This window comes from Haliaeetus leucocephalus, unplaced genomic scaffold, assembly GCF_000737465.1.
Source record: "Haliaeetus leucocephalus isolate CR32 unplaced genomic scaffold, Haliaeetus_leucocephalus-4.0 Scaffold228, whole genome shotgun sequence".
Taxonomy (NCBI): Eukaryota; Metazoa; Chordata; class Aves; order Accipitriformes; family Accipitridae; genus Haliaeetus; species Haliaeetus leucocephalus.
Genome location: NW_010972664.1, coordinates 22,648,375 through 22,665,131, shown reverse-complemented (window position 1 = coordinate 22,665,131; position 16,757 = coordinate 22,648,375). Strand labels below are relative to the sequence as shown.

Here is a 16,757-nt window from a genome sequence, read left to right as displayed (position 1 = left end):
GACAGGAGCAGACCTGCGGGATGAAATGGTTGGTGTTCAAGATCTGATGTTCAGATTGTCCAGACTGTCTGATTTTTGAGTAGGGTTAATTTAATTACTCCAGTGGAGCTGGGGAGGGCCTGGAGTCTCTTTCAGCCATGACCTCATTCCTTGTTGCACTGCTGCTCCATAGGGGAACAGTTTATACCTGCTTTTGTGCCACTTCTGTGCATGGGCATGAAGCTTGTGGTGTTCTGTCCCCCGTCCCTTCCCCATCCTGCCTGTCTGCCGGATTGAGGAGGAATGTAACTCAGCATCTCCTTCCTCTGCTGTACGTGAAATGGGAGTCTCTAGGTACAGGGCTTCCTCATGCCCTCGTTGCTAAATGCAGCCACAGCCTGGCTTTCATCGAAGCATTGTCTTTTTATGCACTGCCCAGAATTGCAGGGCGTTATTTTGTCTGTTCAAATGACATAGTCTGGAAGTCCACTCATCTGTTCTTTCTTACCCCCAGGTCTCTTTCAGCATCCCCTTCCCTGTCTTCTGGCAACTACAGCTGCCTACATCAATCTTTCAGCTCATCTGGGCAGTGGTTTAATTATTAAGATGTTCTTGAACATCAGTGCCTGGTACCACTCCCTGGATGTGGAGTGAAGCATCAGCTTTTGCAACTTTGAAAACTTCTACAGTTTTAACACTTTCTGTGAACAACCTCATCCTAAGCATCGTTTACTTTTGCAAGTTGCCTGATTATTTTAAAGTTGTTACGATAACTGTTTCAAACTGATATGAGGTACATTCCTGGTTGAAGGGGAAATGCCATTTATGGCTTGGCATGTGTGTCTGATATTTCAGATTTCAAATTAAGTTGTTTTTATGACACGGCTGCCTTCCATAACACAGGCTGGATTGAAGTTTCTAATGCATCCTTTCCAAGTCCATGCACCATACTCTTGTAATGCAGCACTGTAACCTATTCAGTCTCTTGTGGTTCTGTCCCCCGTGAACTCATACCAACTCCATCCCCTGTTTTGTCACTTCTTTTAAAAGTAGTTTTTTATGTTCCTGGCTTGGTCTTGAAACACTAGAAGTTAAAAGATCAGCACTGTGCTCAGGTGTTTATGGAAAATCTTCTCTCTCAACCCCACCTGCATGGCTACATAGAGGCAGGAAAATTGGCTGGTTTGGATGCAAGTCAGTTGTATGTGAAGCAAATAAAAGGAAGAATATGTTTATCACTTGTGAAAATGCCCTAGGCTCATTGTTTAGTAAAAACATCTGGTCACTCTGCAGAGGTGATCAAAACAGCAAACAAAGTTAAATTGCAAGAAACTTCCCGATGGAAAGTACCATTGAAAACATTACAATTTCTGCTATGTGAGCCAGTGGCAGATCACTGATTTAAAAGCCAAATACATTTTTAAGAATTCAATCCCATACATATACTTATGTGTCTTTGTGTGTGCATGCGCATGTATGTAATAAAAGTAGAACAGATTCAGAGTGAGCAATTAGAATGTTTAGAGTTAAGGAGAAGCTTTGTTATGAATAAAATCTGAAAGGATTTGGATTACAGTTAAGAAGTTTAGACAGAGGGCAACCAAAATTGTACTAGGGCAGAGAGTCTTCTAAAGTCTGGTTCAGAAAGGGGTATGGGGGGGTCTGAAGGGTAGCTTAGCTAATGTAGCATGTGGATGAAAAAAATGTAGGTTAATGATTTGTTGAAATACTACAAACCCAAACATCAGTTCAAAAGGACTAGCCTGGTAATTACTGTTTTCCCAAAAGAAACTTGTAGATTGTGAACAAAACAATTTAAACTTGAAACTTCAGCTTAACGGAACTGCATTTTTCTTGTAAAACCATTCCCATGGAAATTTCCTAATGATTTCCTTTTGAAATGGTTTCGTTTAGAAAGGAAATACAAGCAATATGTAGAGTGGTATTTATCTCTTCATAACACTGCAGCAAATGAACACTTATACTAAAAAGGCAATGCATTTTAAAGGGAAAAAGGACTCTTGCTCTTGTGTGCGCAGTTACATGGTGGAACTCGCTGCCATGTGACAGCAGTGCCAAGAGCTCAGTAGGACTCAGGAAAGGGTTGGACATTTCTTGTTATTAAGATGCCAGCTGGCTCCCTGATACTGCTGTCATGATAACCACCACGGTATAGGGAAACACATGTAATGTCTCTTTCCCTGTGGTTTGTAGGCCACCAAATATCAGCTTGCAAATATTTAAAATGTTAATCTTAATTTGTTTGAGCTGTGTTCATACCTAAAAAAGATGGCAATATTTTCTGGACTTCGCGGTCATTTTAAATTTCTTGGTGATTTCACATTGGTCTCGGAGAGAATAGATACCTCTGCAGCATTAATCTTGTGTCATGTTTTCCTTTTTTACAAATGAGGTTTTTTTCCTGGCTGGCAGAGAGCAGTCCAAGCCGCAGAATCCAGAAACAGACTGTCCCAGAGCTTGTGCCTGTTCCCATCAGGGAAGGGCCTGCCACAGAGCTGGGATCTAGTTTCAAACTCCTGCACAATTTGTGGTTATTTAGAGCCAACATTTTGGTTTAGGCTGGTCTCTAAATATTTGTTGTATGGTTTTATTTATAAGAATAATGACTCTATGTTTATGGGCTACAGCATATAATGCATCTAATGCCTGGTCTCTTATTTTTTTTAGCTTTCCCTAACTTTCAAGTGCATTTCCACTCTTTAATTTTACACAAACTCTTGGACATTGGCCAGACAAATTCTTTGTAGTCTGTACAGTTCAGGATCTTGGCCAGATTAAAGTTGTCATCAATTTCACCTCCCTCTTCTTTTAATAACATCCCACTTTCTCCCTAGTACTTCTCATGTTTTTAAAGGTTGCTGTTCTCTGTGTTCTTCTGCATTTTTGTGAATATTATGCTCTTGCATTTTATCTCCTGATTTAACTGACTTATTTTCTTGCATGCTCTTCTTAAGCCCTTTACCATTTTAAGTAGGGGCTTTCTGAATATTTGCTACTGAGCAGTCTTTTTATGAGGCTGTGCTGGTGGTTCCTTGCCCTAAGGCAATGCTGACTGATAGCTGCAGGGGCTCTCCTCAGGGAATTTTAGGAATCTCTTGGTTTCTTCTATACTGAAATTTCAAATAGCATTTTCCTCAAAGCTAGACTGAGATACTGAAGACCCAAGCTATTTTTTGCTTTCCGGAAGACAATAATACAACATCAAACACTGAGTTCAAGTTTTGCTACTTCAGTGGGGTTTGTTCTCCTGAAATATGATTGCCGGAAGCCTCTGCTGGGGAATGGTTATGCTTATAAAATACTTTTAGAGCAAACAAGTTACCTCAATCCAGAGATAGGAGGGTTTGTAGAACAGGATTTTGGTTGACATCCATTTGATGGGATATTTTTAGTTGTGATGGATAGTCTAAAGCACAGACAGATGAGTTGCAGGCAGTTTTCCTGAGAGAATATGGTGGGATTGGGTATGAAGTTTACAAAGAAATCCTATGCTGTGACACTACTCAGAACTCTCTTGGTCACCTAGCTTACACTTCTGTAATGAGAATTTGTATTTGCCAAGGATGACTTCAGAGCCCAGCAGCCAGCATCTCCTTTTTTAGCTGATGCAGCTTGAAACTGGAGCTGGTCTCTTGAATGTCTGGTCCTAAACTGTATGTTGGCAAAATGTGTAAGTTTTCTTTTTCTCAGCATTCTTGAAAAATACAATAGATTGTGAGATAAAAAAATCATGTTAAAGTTCAACTGTGGCTGATATTCTTTCTCCTGGCTGGAGCAAGAGTTAACTTTTGAGGGCAAACCCCCAGGGCTAAGTATACTAGTAAACTCCAGCTGCTTTGTACTTCTTTGCCAATACTGAGAAGCCATAAACCCAATTTAACTTGCTGGTTAAACCAGGTTTACAGCTGTTTTGCATTGCTGGAGTGGAGCAGAGCAGCTGGAGCATACCAGTGAATCAGGGTGATTTTTTTTTTTCTTTGCTGGGTCCTGTGTCCCTTTGTTGAGTCTTACATGGAATAAGCCAAGGCAGAGGCAGTCAGTTCTTGGCAGTGCACAGTCAAGTTGATGCAAGACTTGCATTTAGAGCCAAAGCCACTGTGTTTTTTTGTCTTTGTGTTTGCTTTTATGTTCTCCTACCAGTTGTTTGCCATGGGGATATAGCTGTGTAATAATTCCATGTCATACTGGCCTTATACTCAGTCTTTGTTTTGGTGGGGGCAGCCATCAGCTTGAGTGTATTTTACAAACTTTGCTGGCTCAAGTAAACTTATGAAAACACCTTACAAAACTAATTCAGGAGGATGAAGAAGTCTTTGAGGTTAAAGTGCCAGAGAAATTCTTCACTTCAGAATCAGCTTGTCTCTCATGGATTTCACTTGTGACTGTATCAGGTCTCTTTTTTTGTCTATGCAACATTTTCCCATGTATACAATGTCTTCTAGTTTTGTCTTTTTAAGTCTTGCTGATATTAATGCCATTTTGTTCTGCGGTTTCATAAAAGGGTCTTAGGCTGGAAATTAACTACTTGAATGCTTCTTTTGGCTGTCTCAGATTGCAATGCAGCATGAGTATAGATGAAGTTCTTGGTTTGGACAATCTTGTACTGTCTCCATATCAGTAAATCCTGATATTGGTTGCAACTTGTAATCACTAATGTAATAATAATAAATATTATTGGGGATAGACTAGGTGATCTCTAAAAAGTCCCAATCCAAGCTGTTCTGTGACTCTTGTCAGTAATAGACAAGTTACAAATTCTAGCTACATGTAGTAGATAATGGGCCTAATGCTGGAAGAAGGCATGATTAATATAGTAGGGTTTGTGAATGAAGGGAAAACAGTTCAGGGGGACAAGACAATACATAAAAACACCTGCAGAACTATCTTTGTGTTATTTATTGTGTGCAGCGTATGCACGTGGTTACAATCACGTTGGAAGTGTTTAGAAACCTTTGCCTACAGCAAGAGCAGTTGCTGGATCAGCTGTGTAAAATGCAACCACGCTGATCTGAATAGCTGTGTAGAACTCCAGCCTGCTTCTCTGCTGCTCCTGCTGTCTTTGCCACAACTGGACTTCTTGTCTAATTCTGAAGTTACTGAGGTCTTTGGTTTGGCTTCTGCCCAAGTATTAGCTATTGGAGTAAAACAGTTGTATACCTGAAGTAGCTGCACCAGTAGCCAGATGAACTTCCACTCTTCCAAACCATTCGGACTTCATAAGTTTCTGCTCTTTCCCCTTCATAGGGCTGTGACATTTTGTTTCTGGGTTCCTGTAGTGTCACACTGCTATATGCATGGTTCCTATGCCACTGATTTTGTGGGGTGGCAGTAGCCAGTTTGAAAATTAGAAATATAAAATGAACTGTGAGATCTGTTTGCAACCAGCAGCAAAAGCAAAGTGTCTGCTCTGCTAATTTCAGCTGAGTTCATGGGGGGGCGGGGGGGGGAAGTGATGTCTCCCAAATTTTCTCTGCCCATGCATGTCCAGGATTTTGTACCTTCTTTGTAGTCTGCAGATCCTGATTGCCAGCAAATCGGCTGCAGGGCAGAGGGAAGGACCACCTGTTGCACTAAATGTTCACAAACTTTGCAAACAAAAATAAACAGTTAAAAAAAAAAAACTAACAGCTTGTAACAGCTGCCACATTCCACCAGAGAGAAATCTTTATGCTAATGGAATCTGACAGGATCTACATTAGACATCTACAAATATGCAAATAAAATAAAAAAGAAAAAGAAAAAGAAAAAAGAGAAAGAGAATAAGTTTTTTGCGCTCCTCTGGGTAGGTGGTGTTTTATGTATATAAGGTTTTTGTCACTGTTCTCACTCCTGTAGTTTACATTCTTTGATACCTTGGAGTAAAACATTTGTTGAATGTATAAGCTGCATGATATGGCCAAGGACTAAACTGAGTCCTTTCTTTTTGTTTTATTGGTTAAATAAGGGGAGCTGTATCCCTGCTGTGCTCCAGCTGCAGAGAAAATTCTGCTGAAGATCCATGTATGAAGTTGCTTAGGAAATTAATGTCTTTTAATGTCTCACATACCAGTTTGCCTCTTGTACCAGACTGATGAAAAAGCAGGGAATGTACATGAGGAATACGAGGCAGCTGAGCTGTAGAAAGAAGTTAGGCAGTAGCAGCTCACTGTTTTGTGTAAAAGGGCTCTGATCCCAGGATACATGGTGTTGGTGCAGGAAGCCGGTTGGGGTTATTTTCCATCATCTTGGGGCACTCAGTGGGGCTGCTGACCTCAGAGTCATCATCCTTGTGAGAATGGTGTTTTCCTGCCGATCTGCCAACAAGAAGCCTGGGAATTTGTGGATCAAAAGAAATTATGAGCTGAGGATTTCCAGGGCGATCTGAAGATAGTAGAAATGGGAGAAGGATTAAGGAAAAAAAAAAAATCTGAACTTGTTCAATGTTCCTCTGTAATCTCAGCAACGGTCACGGTATCCCTGGAAGCTCTGAAAGTGACCCTGTGGTCTTGTTGGTAGGCTGAAAGGTTGCTGAAAGTGCTGAGAAATTTCCTCTCCTCCAGGTCCAACACTTACACTGCAGCAGCTGGGTACATGGTCAGTGTGGTAAGAAGGGATGAGAGGAAGCCATCCAACAGGGTCATAGAAAGGGAACAGCCTTTTTGCACAGTGGCAGTGAAAGAGAGCTACACTTCGGGCCTCAGAGGGTTTTTTTGCACATTGAACCCGTGGGTCTTCTCCATGAACTTTTCAGTAGCATCACATTAGATAGTTTCAAGCTACTTGAAATACGCTTGCAAGAGCCTGTCTGTTTTTGACAGATCAGGCCAAGTCCCATGGTCAAAACCACTTGGTCAGCCTGCTTGTCCAGCAAGCTGCCTGTAATAAGGGACAGTATTTTAGGAACTTTTCTCTGGATTGTCTCTGGGGAGACCATATTAGTCTGGAGGAGTTAAGCATTGGCATTCCCCTGTGGTCACTGGGTCCTTCTCCACACAGACCAAAATGGCTGTGTTTTCTTCTGGCTACACACCACTCCACAGAACAGCAGAAATAATTGGTGGAAACATCAGAAAAAGAAAACATAAGGAATGAGCAAGAGTGGAAATGGATGATTTTAGAAGAGATGAGCAAGGGGAAAATGAAAGAGGCAGAGTGATACAAACTGTGCAGTCAGCAGGAGCTTTGGACATGTTCACCTCGATAGCTATGGTGCAGCAGGAAGGGCCCTTCTTCAAGCAGACGGGTGAGGGGAAGGACCTTGTAGAGAAAAGTAGGGAAGATCAGGAAGTGCAAGTCCATGGGTGCCCATAAAAGCAATGAGGAATGTTTTGACCTGAGACTGTCTCAACTGAAAGTCCAATGGAATACTGTAGGTTTAGAAACCTTGGTTGTAACTACTACTACTTTTTCTAGTTGCCAGCAATGGATGAGTTTGGTTTTGGAGTGTCCTTTCTCAAGGACTGTACTCTACCCTAGCAAAAGAAAACCATGAAACTGCCTTAATTGCTACTTGCCTAACACATGCCAAAAGTGGCATGGATTGCGACCTAACATGGCACCAGAGAACCAGCATTCCTGTGGTGGTAGTCTGAGAAGGTCTCCTAACTCTGAAAGGAAGCCACTGCATGGGGGAGATCCTGCATGTCCCTGTGGCCAGACCTTGAACTCAGCATGTGGGCTTTTGTACAAGGCACCCCTTTAAGGAAAGGCAAATAATCTTATCTTGTCACTTTGGAGCTAGAAGAAATGTTAGGAAGCTTATCCCCTGCAGAAATATTTCTCTTTTTCCTTCAGTCAGACACGGTATGTAGTGCCAGCTGCACTCTGCACCTCCATGTGTTCACAGGCATGTTCTATTTTGTCAGAGCTTCAGGAGCTATTCCCTAATCCTCCTTTGCTTCCACCGACTTAAAGTAGAAGTAATGTCTTTGAGTTTAGCAAAGTTGTACCCCACTGAAGCTGGCGGATGAAGAAAAACAAGCTTCCAGTTCAAATGCTGGAAGAAAACTCGGATCTTCTTCCCATCTTGTTTCATTGTGAGCAAATATGTGCAGCAGAGTGGCTTGAGCTGTGCTAGCCACCACAATTACTTACTACATATTGAGACTGGTTCACCGTGTACCCCTCTGTATATTGCTCACTTACAGATGTTGACACCTGTCTCTTGATTAATTCAGAATCCTAACACATGTAGAGAACTCTAGTTAAGAGTCACAGAGTGTTATAGAGCTGGATGTTATTAAGGATGATTTTCATATGTCAGATGCACTTAACTTCCCCTGAATTCCCCGGGTCTGGAATGAAGTCAGTGTCTCCAACTGGGTGACACCACTCAGGAGGGCTTAGCTCAGGAAAGGCTGAAGAAAACACAAAACCCACCTCAATGCCTACCGAGAGTGAACTAAGAGTGGCAACACTAGTGACTCTCCCTCTCCCAGTTCCAAAATTGGAGGAAGGAGAGGTACTTGCTGTTCTGTGCACTAGTTTGGGGGTAATTATAGATCATAGTTCAGGGCACAAAATAATAGTCCTTGGAAGAAAAAAAGTTCTTTTCTCCTTTGTGTGGTACTGCATGGTTGGGTAGATACTGGCTTATCAGTAATTAGTGAATTCCTTTTGCAATTTTTGATTTGTACCAGAAAGACAAATTATATCCAGGGTTATGGCTCTCCTTCCACTTCCATCATTGTCAATAAAACCCTCCAAAAGTCTGTAAAGTCAGTGGAATGATATCAGCACAAAATCAGTGAAGGGGCCTTAAGCCTCTGATACTTAATTTTCTGCAGCATGCAATTCCAGTCAATTCCCAAGGCTCCAGCCACGTACCCAGTTTGAAAGACTGTCCGGGGAATGCTGGAATGATGCGGTGACAGCACCTAGCCAAGTGCCATCTGTTGGCCATTTACTGTACTGCTTCAGAGGGTGCAGAGTTGCTGAGTGCTTGAACCAGTCTCTTTAGGTTCAAATCTGCAGTTTAGTACCTCGTTTTGGGAGGACTCCATAATGGAAGCTTTTCCCAAGGCTTTCTTCAGACTCCCAGTGTAGTTTACCTTTACTTTCTCAGGACCTCAGAGAAGATGTAAGACTTCTGGTTAATGGTTCAGCACATGAGTAGATATACAAAAAAGTCTTACTGTGATTTGTGAAGCATACTCTTGCTTTTGGTTGGAGGATAAAGTGATTAACCAGCACTATGAAAGCAAATGTCCTAAGCGTCGTGACCCCTACTCAGGCTTACCCCCTCCTACCCTTTGAGGTGGAATAATTTGAACTAGAGGAAGCAGATAATTATTACTTTGCTCCTGCATCACTGGGCTCCTGAAACAGGGAGCAAATGTCTCGGCCCCTCTGTACTCTCAGATTGATTCTCTGTCTTGTGGTCACAGAACCCCAGCAGGTTATCTCCTATTATATTGAATCAGCTTGTGTCTAGGATATCAGTTTGAGGTGTAGTACTGGTCTCCATGTAACAATCGTCTCTTGGTAGGTTTGAGACACTCCTTTAGAGGGATGGACGTGTTATTGCTTCAGCCCAACTTGGAAGTCAGCGGGAGACATAAAGGACTCCATATTCAAAATGGATTGGGAGCAATACATACCGAACCTTTCTAGTGTCTTACAGAATTTCTACATTGTACTGGCAGATTGTCTGAATCGCTAGCAAAGTTTACCGAAAACGTCCTTTGAGCACAATGTCCACTATCCAATGACATATCACCTAGGGTTCTTGCAGAACATAAATGCTTCCTGATGGCACTTGGGGCTGGAAGCTTCTCGTATACTATCGGCCAAACAGTTTATGTCCATGCCACTGCAGCAGTACGAATTTTCCAGAAATGTTTCCATGTGGCAGGAGGTAGGGCTGGGATCTGCAGGTGGCATCTTCCAGCCTCTTCTTAGCTATAGTCCTCTGCACTGATGTGCAAGCTGCTCCAGGAGACAGTGTCTCAGAAACACTGTAAATCAGAGGCTTAGCCTGCATGACCTCAGGGTTATTAAAGAGTTTCTGGCATTTGCTTGGTATGGAAAGAATTTTAGCTAGGGTGATTTCATCACATTTTTAACACAGGTTGTTACTTTTTGTCTCCTTAAGTTTCCCCTGCAGACAGAGGTATCTCTTTCTTTCTTAGTGTAGAGAATACATATAAATAGCTGTTTTATTCCTTCACTGGGATGCTTGTAGCTATGTGATCAATGAGGGCATGAAAGTATTGTTTCTGTACCTTCTTTGAAATCCACAGAGCTCTTAATGAGCCATTTGATGGAGAGCTTCATACCACTTTATTCCTTTGTCAATCATCTATTCGATACTAGTGCCAATTTCTAAAAAATCAGGTTCAAAACATAAATACATTGCTTTGCTGAATGTATTGTGAATTATTTTGATGTAATGGGAGTGTGCACCCTGTTGCAAAATAACACTGCTCTTTGCAAAATTCCACCATAGCCCTATTGTATGAGAACTAGGACCATATCTATATCATACCTACCTAATGCATACATGAGAGATTTTTGCAGAGAAATGGCCATCTGACTGAACATGCCAACCTGGACTTTTAAACTAGTCCAACCTCACTTGTTTGTTTGCTTGCTTGCTTATTTTTTGAGCAAGCTGCTGCCTTCTCCCCCATAAAGAGAGGTGGTTGTCTTGTGTGGTCTTTTCTGCAGTTTGCTTCAATTGCTTTCCTTGGTAACATATTCCATATGTTTACTATCTCCCCTTTTTGTCCTTCAGTAGCCTAGAGCATTTTCCTCACCAAAAGCTGCACAATTATTTTCCCAGGAAACATCACTGTTCCAAAAAAGATATTATAGGAGCAAATAAAACACATTTCCAAAATGGTGCTGCCAAATAGCAAAATAAAAAAATGCTCATTATTTTTGATGACAAGAATATTAAAAAGAAAAAAATGTGTTGTTTAAAAATAACCAACTCTTCAATAGTAATGCGGGAGTATATTCAATTAAATGGAATGTAGTTTTCCAGTGAGCCCATCTAATCTTGGACTGAAACTATGGGTTGAATTATTTTTTTTCATTTCTATTTTTTTAATCTATATTTTGTACTCCATTCCCAGCATTGTTCCTTACTATTTATATTTTATGTTGAGGGTTCTTTTTTCAGCTGTTTCTAAAACTTTACAAAAATGCCAGATGTCATGTTGGAAACCCAAAGCCCCAAATCGGGCCATAAATCACAACAATCCATAAATATATATGTGTGTGTTTATATATATATAAAGGCAATTGTACTGTTTTTTTAGCACTTCCCTTGTTGGCTTTCCTACTCCCTCCCTTTACCACTCACAGCAGGTAGAACTGAAGTGTCTTACCTGGCGTGTTTACTTTGCAGACTCAGAGCAGAGCACTGGGTCAGACACAGAGGTGCTGGCAGAAAGGACGTCCTGCTCATTTGGCTCCCATTCTGACCTTACATCTGGTGGCTCAGGCCCTCAGCCTCCTCCACCTTCATCCATGGAAGAAATCCAGGTAGAGCTGCAGTGTGCTGACCTCTGGAAAAGATTTCATGATATTGGGACAGAGATGATCATCACAAAAGCAGGCAGGTAAGATATCTCTGGCTTTCTGTCTAGTTAAAAAAAAAAATCATAACAAAACAAATTAATTTTTTTTAAGAAAGAGACCCTTTTTTTCTTCTTGGTAAGCCAAAGGAATAAATCTGCAGGAAAAATTAAATGGCTGTCAGAGTTTCACAGCTGTATCTCCTATTAGCTTTCTTAAGACAGGTAAAGTTGTTTCATATTACCGCTTGAATCAGCGACTCCAAAGGAGAACTGGCAGCTGCAGGAAACTGTTGAGGATAGTCTTTCCTCTGAGCAAATAAATCAGGAAATGATCATTGTACTGTTGGCTGTACTGAATTTAAGATGAGTTATGAATTTGGGGGTGAGCCATTTGAGTTTCCTTTCAAGTTCTTATAGCGCTTCAGGAGCCAGTTGATTTAATCTCAAATACAGTGAAATTCAAACTCACCTTTGCACCAAATGAATGTCTTCCTGCAGTTCTAAATAGACAAAATGATAATGACTTCCTGTATAAAAAAAATGTGCAGGCTGAGTGTTTCCCTCTGCTATTGCAACTAGTATCATGTCAGCTGAGGTTAGGAAGAACCACTAATAAGCCAGTTTTTTAAAAAAATTAAAACTCACCCTGCCATGCTGTTAGCCGAGGGTAAGATCTTTATTGCTGTCTTCTGTTAAAAACCGGCTAGAAGTCTGCTTGCCAAAACACAACTGGAAGCTAGTTGTAAATTTCTAGACCCCTCAAACCAGGATTTTTAGCCACGTTTGCCTTAACGCCATGTTCCTTACTCCCACCTTACTACTGGTGTTTGAATTCCCATGAATCAGCACCACGGACAGAGCCGGCGACCGGCAAAGAACCACGTGACCGCCCCAGGAGCTGTTCTGCCCCCCCGCAGAAGGGAACTTTTTCCCAAGTTTTGGGGAAAAACCAGCGTGCTCTAGTCTTTATAACTTTGCTTCATGCCTGGGCTCTCAGAATTTGCCAGAACAGCTAGAATTGTTGTTTAACGTTCTTGTGAAGTGAGCTCTATTGCTCTATAGCCCCAGGAAGTCCAGATAATTTGAGGAAAGTTGTACCGGACAAACAACCCAGATAATCCCTGAAGAAGATTATCAGAACGACGTTAGCTCCCAGTTTTAGATATACGATCTCATTGGCACAGGAAGCATCTTGCATCAGCACAGAGTGGGCTGCTGGTTTTGCCCTTCGGTCTCAAATGGAAGAGGCAAAGTAACAGGAATGATAACACTTGCTATTATGCAACACCTTTTCTCTGGAGATGCCAAAGCAGATGCAGAGAAAATTATGATTATCCTCTTTTCATAAGGGGTGAAATTGAGACCTAAACAGATTAACTGATCTGTCCAGCATTGTTAAATATGACACTGGCAGAACCAAGTTCCTTGCTTCTGATTTTGTTGTCCTGGTGCCTGGGCCATGCTGTCTCAGAAAATAAAGATAATATATTGTTACCTGTTGGATTAACTATAATTAATTCTCTTATGATACATGGAGTGGATAGACTTAACTGCAGCCCAAGTATCTCAAAGCCCACCAACACCAGTGTACACTAAAATGCCCAGAGCTTAGTGGTATGAAGATGATCTCAGCAGCTCACATATTTCTGAATGAAGTAGCTGACTTTGCTGGGATCTTAAAAAGCCATACCCTGATTACATTTTTTTTTTTTAAAAAAAGTCACCCAAAAAGTTACAATATCAATACCACTGCAATTTTGCAAATAGTTCAATGCAACTTCTCACAAAAACCTTGGCAGCATCGGCAGGGGTCCTGGAGAAGGAAGGGTTCATGGAGAAAAACACAGTGAAATATTCTGGGGAAATAAAACCTCTCAGGTTAAACATTTTTTCTTTCAGAGAGGATGTGTCTGTGCTGGGTGAGAGCGGAGTCTAGCAGTCCTGTTTCTCCATATGGTATGCATGATATATGAGGCATCCCATAGATTAGGTTGTATGATTTCTGGCAAAAATAGCAGAACTGGCATTATGTCCTGAAGATTTCCTATTACTTATTGAAATTGTGAGAGATGCACAGTGTAATTTGCAACTTCTTCTTTCCCTGGGGAAGATTTTGCTGCTCTTGTTGCTTTCTGTTTGGAAACCCTGTTTGAGTTCTGTAAGACCTTCTTGTTTTGAAAGTCCTTATAATTACAGACTCGGTTGCCTATAACTACAGCTGCTCCTTAATTTTCTATGACTAGTAAGGCACTGCTTGGTTCCTGCCTGACCCCACAATGTCTTTCTGCTCTTGCTGTGTAATGCTAGTTTCTAACCTACGTTCTCATTTCAAACATATTTCTGGAGCTATATCCTGCCTGCGTCAGGCCTACTACACTTTTTAACTTTCAGACTCCCACTCCCATTTAATTCTGCTTTGTTTTTTCTTTTTTTGATGCTGTATTTATAGATGTCTTTTTTTATCTGCTTCCATAAACCCACTTAAGTCCTCTTAGAACTTTTCCTTTCTTCCTTTCCATCAGAATATTATTATTCAGAATTTAATAGGAAGCTTATAACAAGACTCCTTTGTTCTTTGTGCAAAAGATGTAAATAGCTTTGTCAGCTGCAGCGCATTCAATCTGCAATCACCTTTATCTCCTTTTTCTTTGAAAGGCAATCTTAGACTCTTATGCAAAATAAATTCAACGTAAGCCCCAGGTCATACTGATTTAAGCAACTAGTCCTAAAAACATCTTTAACTCTTCATCTCTACTCTCCTTCACTAACGGTGATCACGCACGTACCCTGGCAACATCAGCAGAGGAATCTGAATCCCTCCCCACCTCCCTACAATCCCTAGCTAAAGTCCATGGTCACCTGAGCTGCAGGGGTAACTGTTAATTAACTGCTGCACAGAAATGCTGCCCAAAGGGGAAAGCAATATGCACCTATTATTGGGGCAATACACTATGAAGAGTGCTTGGAGTCCTGCTCTGGAGGGAAGTGTAGCCTACTGTTCATGGAGGTGGCTATCCAAGTGCGACCACACAGCCGGGAGGTCTGGAGACCCAGGTTCTACCTGTCACAGAGCCAGGATCTCATTTCAACAATAAGGGAAATGATCTTGCCTGTCAGATCCTGGTTAATCACATCTGTACTGTGGGATGGCTCAAACCTAAGTGCTGAGGCTGGGCTCAGAAATAGGAGTGGAAAAGCCAGCAGTGAGTGGAACAGGTGACCTTGTTCTCTCCTGACTCCTCTGTGCCTCCTGATAGGTTAAATGGTATTTTGTCTGGAGTTTCTTTGCCTCCCTGAAACCATGAGTCAGAGTTGTTTGAAACATGTACTTGAGGCTGTTACCAAATGGTTTTTTTTCTTTCTGGTGGAAGGAAGGAAGGGCCCCACAGTGCTTTTCAGTTAGAGACAGCAGCAGGGATTTTGTTGCAAAGCTCTGTTGATGCTGAAGGGGCCCATGGAGTGAACTTCTCAGAGCAAGGACTGGCAGGTTACAGCTACCAAACTGCTGCCCAGAGGTCCTGGCCCAGTGGGCTTTCTCCACCTTCCAGAAAAATGTCCCCTTTGGGAGCTACTGAGAAGATCTGCTGGGCTCCCTCTCCCTCATAAGCAATAAATCCTTTTGCTCCCAAACCCTGCCCTCAGCCTTTCCTCTCAACACAAACATCTCCTCTACATGATCCCATGCTGCAGAGGGAAACAGAAAGGCATTCCTGCCTCCTTTCCCTTGCCTTGCCTTCCCTTCGCTTCCCTCACTTTCACTCCTCACAGGTTAGTTTTTATAAAGAAATATGCATTTGGCACCAGTCTTAAATGCAAGGAAATATGAGGTATAAAATGGCAAGGATAACTTCAGGCTGCCCTGTAAACTCATGCACATTGTAAACACTGTGCACACTTAATCTGCAAACCTAAATCGGTTTATTTTGCAGAGTTTCTCAGATTTTTTTTATGACTGGGAAATAACTACTCTGCTTGTTACTGTCAATAGACAAATTGTCTTTTGCTACAATTGGAGAGTACATCCTTTCATTTTTGGGTTTGCATTTGGCAGATGTCACCCTTAAGGAAATTTAATCTTAAGTTGTTCACACAGTGTATGAATCATTACACTAAACATGAAAACTGTACAGTAAATTGTGTCAGTCCTTTTAAACTCTCATCTGACTTCACTAAGCTGTCTGTACAGGAGTATTTCCAATGTCTGAAGGGCTTCAGGAATTGCATTTGTGTTTTGAGACAACCTGCCAGGTACCTTTAATTTCTTACCACCTAATGGGGAATTGCCATCTCTAACATTAAGCTGTGAAAGAGAGAATGAATTTACATTGGAAAGGATCTTTGGAGGTCATCTGGCCCATGCTCTGATGAAGACAGATCCAACTTGACACAAGCTTCACATGTGCTGGTTTGAGGGGCAGGGATAAGAGTTGGTACCTTGAGACCCCTGTGGATTAGAAACTGAAGCTTTATGCTTGGGGAAAAAAAAATCCAATTTGGGGATATACCTGTGATCCTCCTTCTTTGAACAATTTTCACAAAGGAAAATTGAGCTGTATTTTTGTGTTAAATGAAAATTTTAAACAACAACAAAAAAATAATGCTGGCTGCCACAATCCAATTACTTCTTTCTATTTCTAAAAGTTCCCAAACATGGTTCTTAATATCAGTACACTACTGTTCTGGCAAACACTATTTTAATCAAGTTTTAGAGATCTTTATCATTAATTTTCTTCACATTCAGAGTTTCATAAACGTCATTCTCGTTATGGAAGGAGACAGGAATTGAGTAAACTGAGGCACATGGTTGTTACAAAAATGCTTTTTAAAACACTTCTAAGTAGTCATAAAATAATTGTAATAACTTATTTTGTATCACATCATATTTCCCCTAAAAGGGTACTGTGTGTAAGCTCGTATTCTAAGTTTAGGAAGACTCTTTTCCTGCTGAGTGGTAAAGCTAACATATAAATAACTTGATTATCCCAAACTGCTGCTGATATAAAACCTCCTCCTAAAATATATCAGAAGTCATCACGTGTTGCCTATGAAAACAGACAGCCTTCATGTCTCTAGCTGTTGACTATAAAGCTAGCTGGTATCTTTCTAGATGAAAGGTTCTTGTATTCGAATGGCCTGAATTCCTTCCAAACCTTTGAGCCTCCTACTTTCTATAGGGCTGGTGCCTCTGGGAGGGCAAGAGGAAACACAGAGCACAAGGACTTAACCTGGATTACACCTGAGTACATCCCTAAG

General features: G+C 41.3%; 1 protein-coding gene across 1 annotated transcript in view; it reads left to right on the top strand.

Annotated features, from left to right (window-relative positions):
* Positions 1-16,757, top strand: part of TBX15 (T-box 15) — a 96,475-nt gene that overhangs the window by 47,813 nt on the left and 31,905 nt on the right. Inside the window, exon 2 of the mRNA XM_010567511.1 lies at positions 11,333-11,546. Within this exon, the coding sequence (XP_010565813.1) occupies positions 11,333-11,546 (214 nt within the window). The remainder of the gene's footprint in view (positions 1-11,332; positions 11,547-16,757) is intronic.